The sequence below is a fragment of the Trichoplax adhaerens genome, genomic scaffold (assembly GCF_000150275.1).
Source record: "Trichoplax adhaerens TRIADscaffold_25 genomic scaffold, whole genome shotgun sequence".
In the NCBI taxonomy this organism is placed as follows: Eukaryota; Metazoa; Placozoa; class Uniplacotomia; order Trichoplacea; family Trichoplacidae; genus Trichoplax; species Trichoplax adhaerens.
Window position 1 is genome coordinate 564,456 of NW_002060966.1, and position 21,049 is coordinate 585,504.

Sequence of the window (21,049 nt, forward strand, 5' to 3'; positions counted from 1 at the left end):
TATAGACCAATCTCACTATTTTATTATTGCATAGAAAGCTAATATATCCATTTGAACTTCTTATCTTATATTGATATCAATATCATTTGCAGATTAATACACTCGTACTGTTGTTATTTCGATATATCGCAATACGATTCCTTTATAAAACATACTCATGATATGGCGATCGAAATTGCAATAGCAAATTTACAATAGCTTAGAATTCATTTATATGATAGCAGCAACTGATTGTTTACGGATGGTATATTGTAAATGAATTTATGTTTAATTCAGCATGTATTTACTAACGACTTATTGTCATATTAGGGCATGGCATCAAAGGTACTCTACCACTTTGGGCCTTTGTCCTAATTATTATCGGTAGCTGTGCTGTACTGATAGGACTTTCCATTGGCGTGGGATGTTGCATCTATAAGGCTGTCAAAAGAAGACGAAGTACACCATACAGACAAATATAATTGCATAACGCCTAACTTACAAGTTAATTGGTTTGGTTTGTTCATCTGAGACACACATAAAATACTAAAATTTAACAACTAAGTACATTCTTCATACTTGCTTTAACAATCGGCAAATGGATAGAGAATAATGTTCATTTGAGTTGCACTATTTTAGTGCCTCAAACATTATTTACTTTAAAGAATTATTCAACTATTTTAAAGCAGCGTCATAGACATTGGTATCAATGTTTCAACATGATTAACTAAGATAAAGCTCAATTAATTTTACTCAAAATTTAACCATATTTTTTATACTATCTTAAAATAGTAATACCAGTAGGACATCTGTATATTTCTTGGATTTAATGAATAAATTTGAAAAATGTACACATATATGTAGTGAAGCTCCAAATAAGCTTAAGACTGAAATTAAGGAATAATGCGAAAATCGATAAATTGTACGCTAGGTTGTAAGACTACATAAGTTTCTAATTGTGGAAGATGTTTACGGAATGTATTGTAGTAATTGTGTAGAGATGTTTATATTAAGATTCCGAGATAATAATAGATAGCGCTAATTATGTTAGTACTGTGAGATTTGTATTGTAACGCTTTAATTAGAAGCGCGAATTATGAACTGATAGCGTGATGGTAAATTTAGAGGCGAACTTGTAACTCAATTGGCAAGATATGATTGTGCTTGAAAGAAAATTATTGTGTAACTAATTGTATACAAATTTTGAATATTGCTGCGATAATTTAGAAAGTCCTTGGTAGATACGAGACAAACCTAATCTTATGTAATAAAGTGAAGTTTACAAAATCTGTAGTTCGTGTTGTATTTTTGAGAAGATACTTAATCACAATGTACAATAAACTTAGTTAATCATAAGGCACGGCAATATTTGCGCAAAATTTTGTACGAACAGTGCAAATGAAGAAGATATAGTCGCTACTTCATATTAATTTATTTCACTTAATATTTTGTACGCTTATTTGTAGTTCTAGCGTTATTTGACAGATAAAACATTTTAAATTTATTTTATTGTAAGAAATTGTACTCTGTGAATTATAGTATCTTATCGAAAGAGGTAGAAGAAAGTGTGATATAGACTCCATTCACTGATATCTTATTCTTGTTTTAGAATTATTGAAGAACATATGCAATCAATATGATGTGGAATATTCAAATTTAGCAAATGAGATTAATTTTAATCTCGATTAATCATTTAAATTTTATAGCTTCATCCACAGTAATTATGACTGCAAATTATTTCATGAAAGATTCAATAGATGACTTTTGCTGATTTCATCCTATCATAACAAAATAATGTATTTAGATACGTTATTCGCAAATTAGCAAAAGCAAATAATTTTGAGCATAAATTACTTCTTTATGTGATTGATTGCTACCGGCCTATGGCAACTCTTGGAGTAGATGTTATCAATATTTATAAGATCTTATTGTGCTACAAACACGATAGTAGAATACCGTTATGTTGTAAATATAAGATATATTACATATATACGTATATAGATACTCTCATAATTGCAATTGAAATAGCATCTATCACACCCCAAACTAAAAAAAAATTTAATAGAATGCACTGTGTCTGATTTAAAGAAACAATAATTGCGATGAAGAAGCTGAAAAGAACGCCAATATCCTAAATAACGCTTAATCACTTTTCGTATGATAATTAAAATACAAGTCATGTATTCTATACCGTTTACACCATATATTATAAATTATTCTGAAATTTAACAGTATTTTATTGAAATAGTTATTTTCATTCATTTGGACAGAACTCCTGATTTAAATGTACCCTAGAAAACATTTATGTAAGCGCATACTGTATGCGAGTATTGCAGAGGTTATAATCCAAGGTGATAAATGCATAGCTATAAAACTTTAATCTGACTTATTCTTAGAGGGCCTACTTGTATTGCATACAATGTACGCTATTGTAAATTACCCTAAAAAATTTAATAGTACTTTATGGAAGGAGCCATTTCTATTCAGTTGAGCAGAGTTCTAGATTTGAAGAGTATCTTCGTCAACACCTACTCACACTATATGCAAGCATTGTAGAAGTTTCAATCCGAAATGATTATATGTATATCTGTAAACTTTAAAATCCAATTTATTTTCAGAGAGCCTTATTGTATATGTGAGCATTGCAGAAGTTAGAATCCGAGATGATTAAATGCGTAGTTACAAAACCGTAATGTTATTTATTTCTGAAAGCCTACTTCGATAATTAGAAAAATGATCAGTTTTTGACTGCTTGACTGCTATACTACAAATAATATAGAATAATTATCAAACTGAATACTGATTATAAAGCAATTTTATCAAATCAATACCGAAAAAGTTCTGATAGCAAATGAGCTCATTAGAGGTATAAGATGAGAGTTTTTTTAACTATTAATAAAATCGTTGATATTAGTTATTAGTATAAGGCAAAATTAGCAATTTCATTCAGTACCGTAACATACTTTACTTCATCATTGAAGCAATCGATTAATTAATTCCTGTATAGAATTTTTGCTATCTGGACTGATAACAAATGAAGTCAACGCCAACCTTTGATCTGGTAAGAATTTTTTAACTTAATTGCACCATCAGCAAAACAGCCTTTCAGTTTATAATCTATGAGTTTATCACCCTTTAGATCAGTAACTTAAAATTTGAGTCATTCAAATTAAAAATGAGGAAATTTCTAGCGTGAAATAATTAGGTCAAAACCGTGATTAACCGAAAAAGGATCATGTTAAGAATCACACTAGTCCTTCATACAAATAAGGCATTTCATATAGCTGCAGTAATTAATTAGTTGAAATCGCTACAATCCCCATCAAAGCATGTCTACAAGCTGTCATAAGGGTATTAATTTGATATAAATAAAAATATTGACTCTATAATCAACAAGTTATTCTTGCATTTTCATACAGAAGTGACGTTAAGTCGTGTTAAGGCTAATACTAATATGTGGGAGAGTCTTATAAATTAACTGTGTGAGATTATGGTTTTGCTCATCTTTAGCGACTGACCAAAATCGGCCGTTGAAATCTAGTTTAAGGTTTCGTATCCAGGTTAATACAGTCTATTAACATTTAGGGATAGGACAAAACTCCCATCGTGAGGACCGGCTAGTAGTATAGCACAGAACGCTATTTGGTTCCCTATCAGGATTGTGGGCAGTAATATATGTATATAATATATGCGTAAGATAGTAAATATATAATAGATTATCATATTGTCACGGTACGAACCACCATGCAGAATAAATGACTAAATTTAGTGTTAAACATTTATATATGGAGATAATTAATAATGACCTACAGTAAGAACTATGGTAGTTATTATTTTGTTACAATAAATTATACTGTATTGTAGCAAAATTTGTCATAAGGTAACTAATATTAATTGATTATAGTGCTATGTCTTGTAACGCTTGTGATGAATATGCTGAAGATATTAAATTATATATGATACGATAATACTACATTACAAAGTCAATTTGTTTTTTATTTTTAGTATGTTTTATATACATTTGAATAGTTAATTAATTCTAATTATTTTAACGCCCATTATAATTATTAACAGTTAAATTAATTGATCTATTATGAGCGTAAGAAATACAAAAATATGTATCTAGAAATGACGAGATCATTACACCCAGGGTCGGAAAATTATAACAAGTGGCATTAATAGATTTTAACTTTCTCTAAGTTTTAATTTTGAAAGCTCGTTACTATCATAACTATTAGATAAAGTAAGTAATGACTGATTGATTTGTTCCAACTCTTGAACTTTGTCTATTACTGTAATTATGATTGTTTCATTCCTACTGGAAGACATAAGCCATTTTGTTTCTCTGAATTTACACCTACGATGTAAACTCATCTTTTTCACGTCCCATACCATGTTACCAATTTAGGAATGATCAGAGTTAGGGTTACTGTAATACTTCATTCACTCGTTTTCCTCTACAGTCCTTACTGTTCCTTATATCTTTTCACTTCTCTAGTTTGCGTTTCTTCCCAAATTTTATTCTAAATTATTGATAAATTCGCTTTAGAACTTTATTGACGATCTGACTGCGATGAAAGGGTTTAAGCCGTTCCTAAATAGATAAAGTGCGCTCACTATTTCAGGATTATGACGGTTATAATATGATTATTTATGCCTTTATTCTACTTTTTTTAAAAGACATACTTGGAGAAAGTTTTACGAAAGAATTATGTTGCCAACACGTCAATAAATCCAAAAGTAAATCACTTTTAAAGTTTTTTTCAGTTCATACTAACTGATTACGCCAATTATGTCAATTTTAAGACTAGAACTGATTAAAATTGATATAAACCTCAATATAGCAGCTTATTAAGTTAGACTTTATGCATTTATATATAAAAATTGAAGTAATATTTATAAAATAGTATACCAGTAGAATCATGCTTGCCATGTTAATGGAAATTATAGCTGGCATACCTAACGTGAAAAGTAACAAATTTACAATGTTCTAATGGGCAGGCAATGCAGCTTTCGTAATCCATTTACAAACGCTTTCTAAATGACCTTACCAACAGTCTTTGATTTAGGTTAAAATATAGTCCAGAAGCCTGACCATGCAATCTACACTGCTACTGCTATTGCTTTCAGTTCTTTTAACTAACGTTAATGGTAAGAAAATTCATTGACTATGCATTAGTTTACAGTATGGAACAATTTTTTGTACATAGAAAATGCACTAATTGAAAATTTGAATTTTATATTTTAATAGCCGGATGCAATGTTAGTTTTTATGGTCCCAGTAGCATAGCAGAAAGTCCTCATTATCCTGACATGTATGATGTCGGAAATTGTTATTACTTCATTAAAGTCCCGTTAGGAAAAGCTTTAGCTCTGTTCTGGCTCCATTTCAATGTTGGAACTTCCAAAGAAGATAATCAATGTCGGGGAGATTCGGTTACAGTCTACGACGGTACCATGTTCTCACCTCTGCGCCGATGGACATTCTGTGGCAACGAAGAAGTAAGAAATCTAACATCGACATCGAACATGATGACTCTATGGTTTAAAAGCAATTCGACTCAGCAATATGATGGTTTTCAAGTGCAATATGATTCATGTAAGGATAGAAAAACAGTGATTACATGATGATAGCGTCTTGATCTACATGATCTATCGGATGATATAGTTAGCATGAAAGAGTGATTTGCATTAAACTAATTCTTGACGAAAAGATTATTTTTCCGAAACTTTCATTATCCTTTTGAATACGATTTCAGAATTTAGATGCTATAGATATAAATTACTTTCGCGGAAAAGGTTATCTACCCAATCAGAACAGCAATGAAAGATCGATACTACAACCTTTCGATGAATAGCTTAAGTAGATTATAAACAAGAATACAGACGATTTACTGCAAATAGCTATAGAAATGATCTTCTGTTCCAAAATTGATAATACAACTTTAAAATAGTAAGATCAAAACGGTTTATAAACAAGTAGCTTCACAGTTGCTACTGGTAGTTTCTTTGAATGGATGGATTTCGTTAATGCAATATCCGAAACTCTGGCAAAATTAATGAGCCACTAATACGAATCAGTTTAATGTAGTTATTTTTGGAAATTAAATTTATTTAATGCATTATCATGATCAACCGGAGTCCTCCAACATTCACCTATTAATTTACTATTGAAGTAACAGCCGTCAATCTTGCAATTTATAAGGCAATATACACTTGATACTAGTATGAGAATAACTTGATAGAAAACGACTTTTATGCTACTAGACTCAAAAGCTGTAACATCAGATAGCACTAAACAGACCAATTATCATCAAAAGTAATTGATTGATATAATTTTACCTGTGCTTAATATTATTATCTGTTAGCATGCTATCAAATATCAGTTCAACTAATAAGCCTGACGTAGATCAGTGTTTAATTAAATCAATTGACCAGGGAAAAAAGCTGTTCGCTATTTGGCTAAAGAAAAGTTATGAAATTGTAATAGGGTTATTCGGCTAATATCCTTGTACTTTTTAATTAAATATTGCAGTCGATGTTCCATGCGTAACTCAGACTTATCAAGGCAATCTTGGAATAATTAAGAGTCCCCATTTTCCCCAGCCTTTTCTAGTTCCATCCTGTAGCATTTACAGAATACAAGTTCCAGCTGGTCGCGTAATAAAATTAACCTGGAATAAATTTAGTATCAGCCCAAATGTTCCCGTTTCTTCGTGCTTGAATTACATCGAATTATATGATCAATGGCTAAAATCAGAAAATAAAATTTATAAATTTTGTTCTGGCGACAAGCTACCACCATCATTTACATCTAGTAGCAACACTGTCTACCTGACATTCACAGCGTCTACGATCAGCTCGCTAAATTCAGGATTCGAAGGTGTCTATCGCTCAAGTAAGTATTTGCATCATCAAGAAAATAGATATACATTCAGATTTTCTGTTTATCTATTACTATGTAGACTATAAGCATGAAATCTGTTTCATTTCTATGCATATGTCAAAATTAACAGATATAAGCACTCAGCAGCATTAATAAGTAAACTCATGACTTTATGAATGACACTGTAAAGTGATGGAGTTGAACTTTAAACTTTTAGTGATGAATTAAATCAGCACATATAGATTGCACATTAACTCAAAAAGACTATTTTTAACACTAATCATTCTTTCTCCAACTTTATTCTAGTTACTCGAGATGTGTGCAATATTAAGAGTGAAACTCCAACTGGAGCTATTACCGTTCCTAATAATCCATCGTATCTTCACCTAGACCTCGACTGCTTTGTAACCATCAATATTATTGATATTGACTATATTATCCTTAGATGGGTAGAATTTGGTCCCCAACTATTTGACAATCCTTCTTTATGCAAAAATTATATTGCTATTTATAATGGTCTAATCAATTCCACTGATTTGATTATGTCATTGAAAATGTGTCAAGAAGGAAACGCTACTACGTTGCCAGTAAAATCAAAGAATTTGATCAATGTACGCTATCGTGTTTGGGATTATAATCACTTTAAGAACTTTCGATTCTTTTATATAGGGGGTAAGAAGCAAATAATATGAGAGTATAGTGAAAGATCATTCAACTTTTACTTGCCGATACTTTATTCATATTGGCATCGTAATATTGCACTCGAGTGAACGAAAACTACGGTTTATTCTCGTGTTGTATAACTTATTTTAGAATCTTCATCATAGCCTTGGCATCAATTAGTGACATCGCCAAGAAATTTTCTGATGCAATAGCTTTTGTTAGTCTCAGTTTCGTAATTTATCGAACTACTTAATTCTTAAATAGCAGCTACAATCTTAAGAAAATGACATACAGTAAATTTATAGATATCTCAGCCTTAGCAATATTGATGCTCTAAAGTAAAAAATGTTGACAAAACGTTAGTGAGTTGCGATATTGCATATGATCTTAACTTCACCCATGTTATTAAAAGATAGAGTAATGTTTTACCAAATTTAACTGTAGTTAATTCGAATTAAGCATAGCTTTCTTTACCGTAGTGTGATACTGGTTTATCTTTGGCCACAATCTTCTATCATTAGGAATGAGAAATTTTTAGATTTTAGAGTAGTTATAGCGTACCTCGCAGTTCATTTATTACGTCTTTGCAGCCACCGTCTCGGCTCAATTATAAACTAGGGATCGATAATTCTCTGTAATATTACATTTAGTAAACTTTATGATACAATAATGCTCTGAACTAGTTCAATACAAGGGTTATAGATAAATATCTGTATATGTTGTAATTATGAAAATTTTCTTTGAGTCAGGCATAGTATCGTAGTAAATACATTCATGATAATAAAGCATAAGCATAACCTCGCCAATTTTTAATTTAAAGTCTCTTCCCAACAACTACAAAAGAAAATTAAATTTTCCAATGCCAGCTGTGAAGATATTGAATGGTATTATGAAGCGCCTTTTGGAAATGTAGTTGTTGAATCAACATTATCTTGTAAAGGTAAAAGATATCGTATTATTAATATCTATTCTAAGGCAATTCCTGCCATCAATTGACTACAATCTTGCTCTAGACATCTTAAATTATAAATTAAGCAAAAAATTGTCGATCATATCCCATTTCTTCATAATAAGAATATATTTACATTCATTTACTGTATACCTTATCTATATTTCAATTAGAAATAGTAAATTTGATTTACTTACTTGCAAACGATAAAGTATAATGCATGGCTGTACACTCTAGGAATATTCGTTTCTATCCAAATATACTTACAGTAACTAAATAATAAATATTAATTTGACATAATTACTTTATCGAAGAGCAACGATTTATAATTTTTATAGCTTGGTTTGTAGGTGATTATATGCCATTTATTAGTAGCTTTGATCTACGAATATGATTGCTTACCTCACGTGTCTTTCCTGTCTCCTTTTCATACAGAACCTGCTTCTAAGCTAGCCACTTGGGTCATGATTGTTATTTTTTGCGGGGTAGGCTTAGCTTCGACTGTGCTTATTATTGTTTCTGGATGTTTGCTGGCCCGTTATTTGCAAAGAAGTAGACAACGTTACCAAAACTTGTAACATGTAGCATATCTTGGTATCGAATTACAAAGTAAATCAGATGTCGTAATCTATAAACCAGAAATTTTAAAGTATAACACGATTGTAGCTTTTTTAAATACAAATATTGCAAGAAATATACTCTTATGGATTCATATTTTCTTTTCCTCTGTTGTAAATGTTATATTACTAGTATTACAAAATTATATAATTTTTTTCGTATTGCAACTGTATCACTTTGTTACAGTGTTAAATACTGTATTACAGTACAAATATCTATGTTAGGATAATTCTATTAGACTATCCTTATTTAGTTAACTTCTAATTTGGATATACTGTGTTTTAATATAGCACTGACTTTTTATCACAGTGATACTTATACACATACTGAAATTAATAGTTATAATAGGGAATGCAAATCATCTACTTACAGTTCCAATCATTGTGATTGTAATTTACTTATGGTAGATTGTAAATTATCATGGAAATGTTCCGTGATAGGACATATCGTAATCTGACTATTCTGTATTAGTCATTACATGTCTATATTCGTAAATACCGTTGTCTGCATTAAGGGAGCAGTAGCTAAACTTAATGTCTAATTCAGTAAATGATTCCGAGGTTAATTGTATTAACTATGACTCATGAACTATTGAGGAATAGTATATAAATGCAGTATATCGTGAAATAAAGAGAATTCTCCAACTTAGTGTTTAACGTAAAATACGAGGCGTTTAAGTCTTTGTGTAGTCTGCTAGTAGAGCAAAAGTGTTTGTGATAGTGCAGATATCGTTCCTTGATACGTGGTTCAAGGAATTGACTTATTGATCGTATATTGAGTTATCTTGTTGCAAAGCTGTTTTGTGACACACTTGCATAAAAGATTACGGATATGCCATTTTATATATTTGCAATATAAAAGTGCAAATATCAAATGAAACTAAACACAACAACCATCATCATAGTTAAGCAGCGTCAATACCTAGTTGTCAGTGAATTTGATAGAAAAATCATAAGACGCACTAGAAGTACTTTTATAATTCTTTCTTTTCCACTACATCTCAATTACCATGTTTTCAGGTCATAATACTTCAAAAGAGACATAGTATTCTCAGATATAGCTAACCTATTATGACTTTACGTACGAGATAATAAAGCTTGCAAGAGCTGCTGCTATCAGTTTATCATTTTATTAGACATAGAAATACTGTATGCTTTAAAATTGATACCAAATGTATTTTCTGTCAAAATGTAAATTATTTGCTTATTACCCTGGAAAATTGGATACTATGATTATAATGAAATTTTTGTAATCAATTTTCTTTTTTCTCTATTGTTAATCCTTCAGTTGTAAAAATAATTAAGAGGTGATCTACATCAAACATTAAAAATTGCTCCCGTTATAGTTTTTGCAGCTCATGTTCAATGTATTATATTAAGTATATTACATTTAGATTATTGCAACGATTTTCCGTTTAATCTACTGTCTACTCATTACCCCAATGGATATTCAAAGTATCGTAATCAGGTCCCTCTATATAAAGAATTATTGTCATAATTTTGATTTATACTATATGGCTCTCAATGTGTGCAATCCTCTATCGCTATTAAATTGTATTCTTCAATATCCATTATTTTGTTGGTTAATACTTACTCTATATAAATGATCTACTTGCATACTCAAATCTATTGGTTACTCAATTTCGATCATGCAAGTATTGGCCACATGAATTTCATGGTGGGTAGTAAACTTTGAAGTACATAAAATTTCTGATGCTCTATCTTGTACAATTTTAGTAGCAGTTTTAATATGATAACAGCCTCTAAAAATGATCTACTTGTATACTCATATCTATTGGTTACTCAATTTCGATCATGCAAGTATTGGCCACATGAATTTCATGGTGAGTAGTAGACCTTGGAGTACATGAAATTTCTGACGCTCTATCTCGTACAACTTTAGTAGTAGTTTTAATAGGATAACAGCCACCTAGGCTATTTGCTATCTTCGGATATCCGCTCTAATATAGAAAGATTACGCAGTTAAGTAGCGTTGATAAAGTATCTGTTGCAGCGCAATCAATCATCATCTCTTTGTTTACAGCTACTTTAAGAGCTTGACACTGTTGTTCTATAGTAAAGAAACTGATATCAAGTCATTTAAAGCTTAGAGATCCCCTTGAAAGACATTTAAAATTCATCAAATAATACTTGCACTAGATTAAAGCCATCAATTGTGTGTTTCTGCAATTCTGCAGTATCTGTTGCAGCGCAATCCATCAACCTTCCCATGTTTACATCAACTTTAAGAGCTTGATACTGTTGTTCTATAGTAAAGAAACCAATATCAAGTCTTATAGAGCTTAGTTCCCCTCAAAAGACATTTAAAATTCATCGAATACCAGTTGTACTAGACTAAAGCCATGAATAGGGCATTCCTGCAATTCTGCAGTAGCGCAATCCATCAACCTCCCATGTCTACATCCGCTTTAAGAGCTTGATACCGTTGTTCTATAGTATAGAAACCAATATCAAGTCATATAAAGCTTAGAGATCCCCTTAAGAAAAATAATTTTTCAGTGTCTGTCTTAGCTACTAAAATAAGACCGTGAAATAGCTTAATAACTGATAAAGCTATTAGATTTCAGTCTGGCAAATGATTTCTAAAATTTTAATGTATAGGTTACGGTTAATATACGCAAGTTTATTGAGTAGAATATCATGGACAAAATCAACAGGTCGCTATGCGTCATCCTTGGTCTAATCACATGCAAAACATGTCTAACGGACTGTAATCTCTACCGTAACACTAAATTACTGCGATAAGTTAATTCTTAATCTTGACAACAAATTAACTATCGTATCGAACTTAGTGATCACTGCCAAAATCTATAGGTATTTTATGAAAGAATCGTAGAAATTTTGAACTAAGCAAGGAGACAGCTTTACTTATATTTCTTAGCTAGTAAAATCTTATCCGGTTCCTTTACCATCAGTCATTCTACGCCAAACGATCCCTTAAATGATACAATACTTTGAAGAAAGTTTATAAAGGTTCATAAATATACCTTCTAGGCTGCAATTTAAGACAAAGATAGATAGTGTCCTCAAATATAACCTTTACAGTTTCTATTGCAAAGGATTCTCACAGATGGCTACGTCAAATTTTACTGAAATACGTTCAAAATGGCGTCTTCTAACGCCTTTTTCATGCTCATTAAGGCATATATATATATATGTCAACGGCAATTTGCGAAATCCGGCATTTTGCAAAATAACTGAAATCCTTTAGGCATTTTGCAAAATGCCTAATCCCAATTCAACCATGTATTTCAAACGATCCTAAAATGGTAATAACAATAAGACATCTGTACATTTCTTGGATTTAATAGATAAATTTTAAAATGCGTATATATGCAGTGAACTCAGCTAATCATAAGACGTGGTAATATTGTTGCAGTAGATAGAAACTACTTAAGTCAATTGCAAATGCTATCTGATAGTGGTATCCTTATCTTTAGTAGGTTATGCCATATTTAAATAAATAAGCAAATAGTGATATCTAAGAAAAAAAGTATGCTTACCGCTAATAAGCTGCGACGATGATATATTCACGAATGGCCAGACTATAGTTATAAAATGTATTATAATGCTGCACTAGTATCAATCAAGTTCATGATCCAGAATTTATCACGAGATCATAGGCACTAATATTTACGCATTTAGTCCTCTGGTTTATAATGCATACTTCAGTTTCCCATTAGAATCTACTGTAGTTTAATCCTTTAATCTTTTCGACTTAAATTTCAGTAATTAATATATAGGCTAATTAGCTAATAGGTTTATAGTTAATTTTTGTACTTTTAGGGTAATATTAATTTTAGATAAATTGCCTAATACAATTTAGCAATACATTTTTAGAAACGATGACTATAGACTGACTTAATTAACAATTTTAAAATATGTACTTCGGAAAAGGATCTGTCTTAACTAAGACTTGCAATAGTAGTTAAATATTGCAGCTTAGCTTTACTTAAAACGTTAATTCAAATTTGCAGGAAGGGTTAATTTACTTCATGTGGGTTTAATAGCGGCCAAAAATAATGTAGTTATGAAAGTAAATGACCATTTCCACCCTAAATGATTATATGACATGCGCATAATGGCAAAATGTGCTATGTCATTTAAATTCAATTCTGCAAGGATAAAAAAGACGAAAACTTAAATTTAGAGCTAGGATTAAAATAAATAAAGACTAAACTATTGCATAGCAACCAGATATATAAGCTATATTTAATTAATTATATTGATATTTGCATACCAAAAGCTGATATTTTGTTTATCGGTGCTATGCAACTAATCTGGGTGAGGTTAATTCTATTTCTAGCCATCAATAGAAGAAATATAGCTATGGTCAGCATTAATCAGTTTGGTACTCTTTGTTTGCAAATTCAGAGGACTTTATTTCATCTGTTGATATATTAATTTATGCTTGCCACATTTGTCCGCTATAGCTCTCGTTGTTATTCTATTCAATGTTGTTAACAAAGGTTTATACGTTAGATTAAGTAAAAAAGAAAAGTCATTTACTTTCTATTCAGAAGCTTTCTACGTCTAGCAGAAATAGCTAACGAAACTTGTTATTCCAGTCGTCAGAAAATTTCGTGAAAGAAATACGATTTAGTAAGTTAAAATTCTTTTATTTGGTTGAAGGATTCCTTTTAGGTTATCATGATACAACAGTCTATAGTAAAAGATAGGGTTCACGGCATCGATTGTATCTCGTACTTATTAACTCGAGCAATATCATCGTGCTTTGACGGTTAAATTTTAGCACTTTTAGGGAGATTAAAGGCTATCATTAAGTCATAATTGAAATAATATCTTTCAATATCTCCTTTAGTCACTAAAAATGAAGCCATAAAGTAGTATACAAGCTGGTGAAGCTATATTAGTAGAAGATAGAGCCCTTAGAATCGATTATGCCTGGTGCTTATTAACTCTAGTATCTGTAAGCATTAAACGTAAAATTTTCACATTCGTTTGGGTAAAATGGAGTTTATTTTGAAGTCGTGGCTGAAAGAATGTCTTCCAAAGATTCTTTTAGTCACTGAAAATTAAGACCCTGAAGTAGTTCACTTACTGGTAAAGCTATTTAATCCCAGTTTTGCAAATGATTATTAAATTTTAATGCATAGGTAGCTTACGGTTAACATATAAGAGTTTTGTTAATAGAAGATAATGGATACAAATCATTCGTTTGCTATGCATTAGCCATGGATAAATCACTTACTAGGCACTTGTAAGAAACTGCAGTGGTTTCTATTAAAAAATAAACCTATTGCATTGAATTGATTCTTAATTTCCATAAGGAATCAACTATTGTATCGATTTTAAAAATCGCTACCAATTTCAACAAGTAATTTATAAAGAAATCGCAGATTTAAATTACGTATAGGCTATACCATTCTTTAAGATAGGCATGATAGTATCTAGACATAGAACCTTGTACAGTTTCTATTGCAAAGGACTTCTTATAAATGCCTATGTCAAATTGTACAGAACAGCGTTTAAAATGATGAGTTCTAACGCCAATGCTCACTGACAGTATATACGCATATTCCTAAACATCTAATGCATTATAGCCCAGTAAATGTGTAATGTCATATAACAGAACCATTTATCGATAATAATAATTGTGCAAACCGCAACAGAATAATTTGTATGTCAACTTTGACTACTGATTTATATAACTGTTATGAAATGAATTTGAGGTTAAAGTGAATTTACCGTTTAGATAAACTTCTTGTAATCAATCGCTGCGAGATACCTTGGCGATCAGGTTCTACTTTTTAATAATCATCGATACTAACATTTTTATGGTAATCGTCATCGATTTTTAAATATGACATACTATAATGCGATCCTCTTATATAACGACATGAAAGCGTTTAGATTGCTATATTTTTTTTTGGGGGGGGGCAATAAACTAAACGAAATCATACCAAAATTGAAATCAAGTAGAGTACTAGCGTTATATCAACAGTAATAATTATTCCAGTATTATTTTTAATTTACGATAATATAGTTACCACATCGTAAAGATTATTAAAATCTCTTAATAAATGTCGAGATAAAATTATTGTATAATAAATATCATGATAGCGACTAGATACAGTACTATGTTTAATGTAGATACTATTTTCGTTCACAACATCCAATAATAAATTTTATTTCAGGAAGTAAATATCAAAATTTCATAAATAGGGAACCTTTAGTACCATGCTAGGATAACTTCTAGCAAAATATTAGAAATTTTCTTTTTCTCAATTCGGGTCCATATCTTTCCATTATGAGTTTCTACCATTTTATGATCCGTAGTTCGTTAAGTGATCAAAAGATAATGAAAATTATTTAACTAAGTAAAAATCAGCTAATATTGTTTATTTGAGCATAACGTTTAGATTTGAAAGGCGCTGAAGCATACGTTTATGCTTACTTGCATGGGCATCGTAGAAATTACATAAAGGGATTAATAAATGTGTATAATATTAACTAAATTTTTATCAAATTTAGCCTTAGAGGGCCATCTTCAAAATTAAGACTGTCATTCGACTTTGGCTAGTCTGCTAATATTCTTCGAGGGGTGCAGCACAATTATTAAATAGAACAAGGATTGTTTAGCAATTTTATCAAATTAATTACGGTACGATATATCATACTCATTGCACAAGGAATTTATTCGTCCATGGAATGTTATCGGCAGTGATCACATTTTGATTAATTAATCTGAATTTGATCGGTTGTTTCCCAAAAATTCAAGAATAAAGTACAGTTGATAAAAACCACGACACGGAAGTATATCTTACCAGCTATTGTTTATTTAGCAATTGTTTAGTCAGCGTTATTCAACTTGCCATAGAAATAAGACATAATACTTTTTAATTGATACATATGCTCAATGATGACGATATATTTATTTCTGTGACATTAATCGAATTTTTGACGGTCGCGTATTCAGGCTAATCAACATGGCAATGAATTTACTCTTCTTCATTTTAATACTGTCAGCTTTACTTTGGACATCATGTAGTAAGTTTAAAGATTGGCTTAGCCAATGCAATGTTTTTGTTAATTTCTAATAATATAAATATTCAGTCTTACTAGCTTAATAGATCTTACGATGAATCTAACTTCTTTTGCCCAATCAGATTCAGTAACACTTACAACTATGCCTCCAGGCGGTAAGTAAATTGTGAATTTTGGGATTATTACTTGTATAGCAAAACACTAATTCTTTCAATTACAGTATTTATTCTTAGTTCTTCGTGCTAACATGAATTATTCCTTACGTAGCCTTATCTACAAATTCAAGTAATTTGCATGCGCGCTTGGTAGATACTAACGCCACGTGTGCATCCTATGAATGGTATCGTAACACATCAAATGGCCAGGTTGTAGCTCAGCAAACCTCTCACTGTTATTCAAGTAAGCAAAAATTTCATCAAGATGCAGCCAATACTTCAATTAATAAATAGTTGTAGCTGAAATCGACATCAGTTGATATGATGAAACATAAGTCGACGCTTAGCTATTAAGGTCCATGACAAGGCTTAAATTATGAAAATGAAATGTAATACTCGTACTTTTTCGTGATACTTATTACAACTATTATACAAGTAGATGATTAATATATTGCAACAAAGATATAGTAAAAATCAAAATTTGTTAGGTATAGAGATTAAGATTCATTATACCAGTTGATTGATATGAGGATATATAAACGGGAGTAAGAATAGCTTTAAGATATTGCGTTTTATAGTATCTAGCCTGCCTGTTCTATAGTAGGATCGTATAATGATATTTTTAGCAGCATCTAATATATCTATTCTACCTTAAATCTGTGAACTACATTCGCTCTGTGAGTGTTACATAGTTTCATAGATTTTGGAAAATAGAGCTATTTCAGTTAAAATTAAAAATCTTATTTAATTTATTTTCATACTTATTTCATTTGATAACTGTTGATGTTAACAATTAAAGAATAGGATACACTTTATGAAATTATGAAACTGTATGCAGATAATTGAGCTAGCTATGATAGAACATTCTTATTTTTAGAAAATATCATTGATAGCTATTGCTAAATCGAAAATTTTAATATGCAACATGTAGAAATTTTCCACTATTAAATGTTTAATACATTGACGTATTTCAGATCGCTGTAATGTCACATTCCACCAGTCATCGGGCACCTTTACTAGTCCTTACTATCCACTTAGATATATGCCAGCTTTCTGCACCTATACTATCAACGCACAAAGTGGCAACACTATCACCATTAACTGGCAAAAATTTAATGTTGGAGTAGCGGCATTATTTGGAAGCTGCTTACCTGATAGTGTTACGGTTTATGACCAATCAACTGTGTCTCCATTAAGTAAAAGTGTACTATGCGGTAACATGAGTCAAACCAGTTCATTCACGTCTAAATCAAATAAAATTATTATTGTTTTCAAAAGCATATCAAATCGCCATTTTAATGGCTTTATGGCCAACTTTAAGACCAATGGTCTGGCTTCACATCAAAATCATCACTCGCTAGCTACTGTTATCCCAAGTAAGAATTGCATGGCGATACTTTAATTGCAAATATCGACTTTTATTCTACAATTCAAAGATATCAATGAATACTGAAATGAATTAAGTTGATACTATAAATTCATTCTATTTTGATTTATATCCTGATAATAAGCAACTGGTGGTCAAATCTATACTCAGGTTAAAAGTATCAATAAAACCTGTAAATCTATTCAATGGTATTTTAATACCCCCCATGGAAAGCATATAGTTCGGATTTTACTGGAATGTGTTAAATGTAAGAAAATCAGGCTTAAAATATTGATTTTATATAATATAAAAATACGTAGCTTGATAATATATTTTTCAGCTATTGCTGTTGTTTCTTTGCTAATGTTGGATGAATAATTTTCCTTTACTTGCTCTAGTTACCGTTACCTTGCCAACATGGGCCATAGTAATGATTGGCATTGGCATTGGTTTTGTGGCAATAACAATATTTTGCTGCTTCTGTGCCAACTGCAGTATGATTATCAAAGGAAAGTGTCTAGGTTATAGAAAGATGTAGTGCTTGGGTTTTACAACCCCTTACTACTCTAATTAGCTGAAACTACTATAAAGAATAAGGAGAAAAGATCCAGAATAGGCGAAATAGTTATGTATAAAATAATACATGCTAATCTTGGAATCTTTACATTCTCTAAAATGGTAGCAGAATGCTTTACGACTTCAAAAATTGCCATTTAATCAACTAAACTTACCCAATCTTTAGATACCGTAAACCTTTATTTCTTAGTGAAATACGTAGAAAATTTAGCAGATACTGTAGATTGAAATTTTTCCTATCATTATAAAACGGTTGCTAGCTATACTCTATTTTTATTTTTTAGATAAACTACATCGATACCTTAATGTTATAGATATAGTGATCGTTAAATGCTATAATAAGAACGACATGTACTCATATTGTTTCTATCACTTTTAATTAAGACCTGTTTCTTTATCGTTTGACTAACTTATCCGATTTTTTTACAATATATCCCGATAAATTGCAACTGTTTAAGTAGATAATAGCGATATTTTGCATCATTGTTTGTATAATTATTATATGTCCGTATGTTAAGTAACATGTTGGTTTTACTTGAGCGATAAAAACAATCGTTTCGTAAGCTTTGATTTTAATAAAAAATATTTTCGCCTTTATACATTTCACAATAGACCATCTATTTTAACCTACTTCTATGGCTCGCATATAACATAACATAAATAATTCCTGGTGCAAGTAAGAATTTATGGTCGTTATATTGTTATACATTTAGCTTTCAGTATAGATAAGTTTTAGCTCTTGTTGGCTTGAGATTCTAGCTAAGGTGTCGGTTAATGTAATCAACTTAAGCGTAACTAATCATCATGGCCATTCTAACTACCTCAATAAGCCTTTACATTTGATGGAAATGTCATTTTGCAAATCATCGCTTGATGGCAGACGAAGAGTATCTGCCGAACGACTTCTGGAAATTTATTTGCGTTGCAGAAACTTGATGCTAGAGCCAATAAGAAGATTAGTGGGAAAGAGCACTTTGTAATCCAGATTGAATCACATTGTACTTAGCCATAACGACTTGAAATTATGTAATTGATAGATCTTTGATCTAAATGTAAGTGAGGTCAGATTATATAGCTGCCATTCGCAGATCTGAGACATTAGCAATCACTAGATAGGAATAAACTCGAGTACTCGAACATAAAGCATTAATATGTTTGGCTATATTTCACGGCTTCTTAAAGTTGTAATTATCTCAATTCCTTCATTCCCGTAATGCATTTTAAAGCAATAATAAAAAGCATTTATTATTTATTCAAATACATCCTTAGCAGTCCTATTAAAAGCTTGATCCTGTTATTCTATAGCATAGAAACTGATATCAAGTTATATAAAGTTTAGAGATCTCCTTGAAAGACATTTAAATTTCATCGAATAACACTTGCACTAAATTAAAGTCATGAATTGTACATTTCTGTAGTATCTGTTACAGCGCAATCTATCAACCTCCCATAATTACATCCACTTTAAGAGCTTGATACTGCTGTTCTGTAGTAAAGAAACCAATATCAAGTCCTATAGAGCTTAGAGATCCCCTTAAAAGACATATAAAATTCATCGAACAGTTGTACTAGATCAACGCCATAAACTGTGCATTTCTGTAGTATCTGTTGCAGCGCAATCCATCAACCTCCCCATGTTTACATCCACTTTAAGAGCTTGATACTGCTGTTCTATAGTAAAGAAACTAATATCAAGTCCTATAGAGCTTAGAGATCCCCTTAAAAGACATATAAAATTCTTCGAACAGTTGTACTAGATCAACGCCATAAATTGTGCATATTGCAATTCTGCAGTATCTGTTGCAGCGCAATCCATCCACCTCCCCATGTTTACATCCACTTCAAGAGCTTGATACTGTTGTTCTATAGTATAGAAACCAATATCAAGTCATATGGAGCTTAGAGGTCTCCATAAAAGACATTTAAAATTCATCGATTCACAGTTGTACTAGATTAAAATCTTGAATTGTGCATTTCGTCAGTATCTATTGCAGCGCAATCCATCAACCTCCCTATGTTTACATCCACTTTAAGAGCTTGATACTGTTGTTCTATGGTACAGAAACCAATATTAATTCACATAAAGCTTAGAGATCCCCTTAATCTAGTACAACTGTTAATCGATGGATTATAAATGTCTTTTAATCTTTTAAAGCCATGAATTGTGCATTTCGGCAGTATCTGTTGCAGTGCAATCCATCCACCTCCCCATGTTTACATCCACTTAAAGAGCTGGATACTGTTGCTCTATGGTGTAGAAACCAATATCAAGTCCTATAGAGCTTAGAGATCCCCTTAAAAGATTAAAAAACGTTTATAATCCATCGATTAACAGTTGTACTAGATTAAAGCCATAAATTGTGCATTTCTGCAATTCTGCACTATCTGTTGCAGCGCAATCCATCCACCTCCCCATGTTTACATCAACTTTAAGAGCTTGATACTGCTGTTCTATAGTAAAGAAACCAATATCAAGTCGCATGGAGCTTAGAAATCCCCTTAAAAGGCACTTAAAATTCATCGATCAACAGTTGTACTAAGTTAAAGCCTTAAATTGTGCTTTTCTTCAGCTTGAAGATTGCTAGACCTTCAATTGGGTTCGAAAATATTCCATACAACTCATGCGCCAATCACTCACCTGTGGTGAAAAAGCAGTCCATTCTTGACTTGATTGAGTATCGACCCTTGACGATAAGGTTGTATCCCTATTTCTCATACCAGCAACCCTATCCCCATGGTCAGATGTTTGACTGGAGAATTGAGTGTATTTTGCGTCACTAGACTCATGAAGGTTAGCTTGTAGAATAGGTCCGGTAAAGACCCGTCAAC

At 31.3% G+C, this 21,049-nt stretch overlaps 2 protein-coding genes across 2 annotated transcripts; both read left to right on the forward strand.

Annotated features, from left to right (window-relative positions):
- Window positions 1–4,901: 4,901 nt before the first annotated feature.
- On the forward strand, window positions 4,902–9,532 carry TRIADDRAFT_61598 (uncharacterized protein; the record flags this gene model as incomplete). The annotated part of the gene is made up of 7 exons (XM_002117502.1): window positions 4,902–4,950; window positions 5,231–5,578; window positions 6,515–6,877; window positions 7,172–7,537; window positions 8,349–8,468; window positions 8,913–8,962; window positions 9,503–9,532. The coding sequence occupies 7 exons, from the start codon at window positions 4,902–4,904 to the stop codon at window positions 9,530–9,532; spliced, it is 1,326 nt and encodes a 441-aa protein (XP_002117538.1).
- A 6,533-nt stretch (window positions 9,533–16,065) lies between these two features.
- Window positions 16,066–17,680, forward strand: TRIADDRAFT_61599 (uncharacterized protein; the record flags this gene model as incomplete). Its single annotated transcript, XM_002117503.1, has 4 exons — window positions 16,066–16,126; window positions 16,246–16,278; window positions 16,391–16,522; window positions 17,253–17,680. 4 exons carry the CDS (start codon window positions 16,066–16,068, stop codon window positions 17,678–17,680), a joined length of 654 nt encoding a protein of 217 aa, XP_002117539.1.
- Between the last annotated feature and the right edge of the window lie 3,369 nt (window positions 17,681–21,049).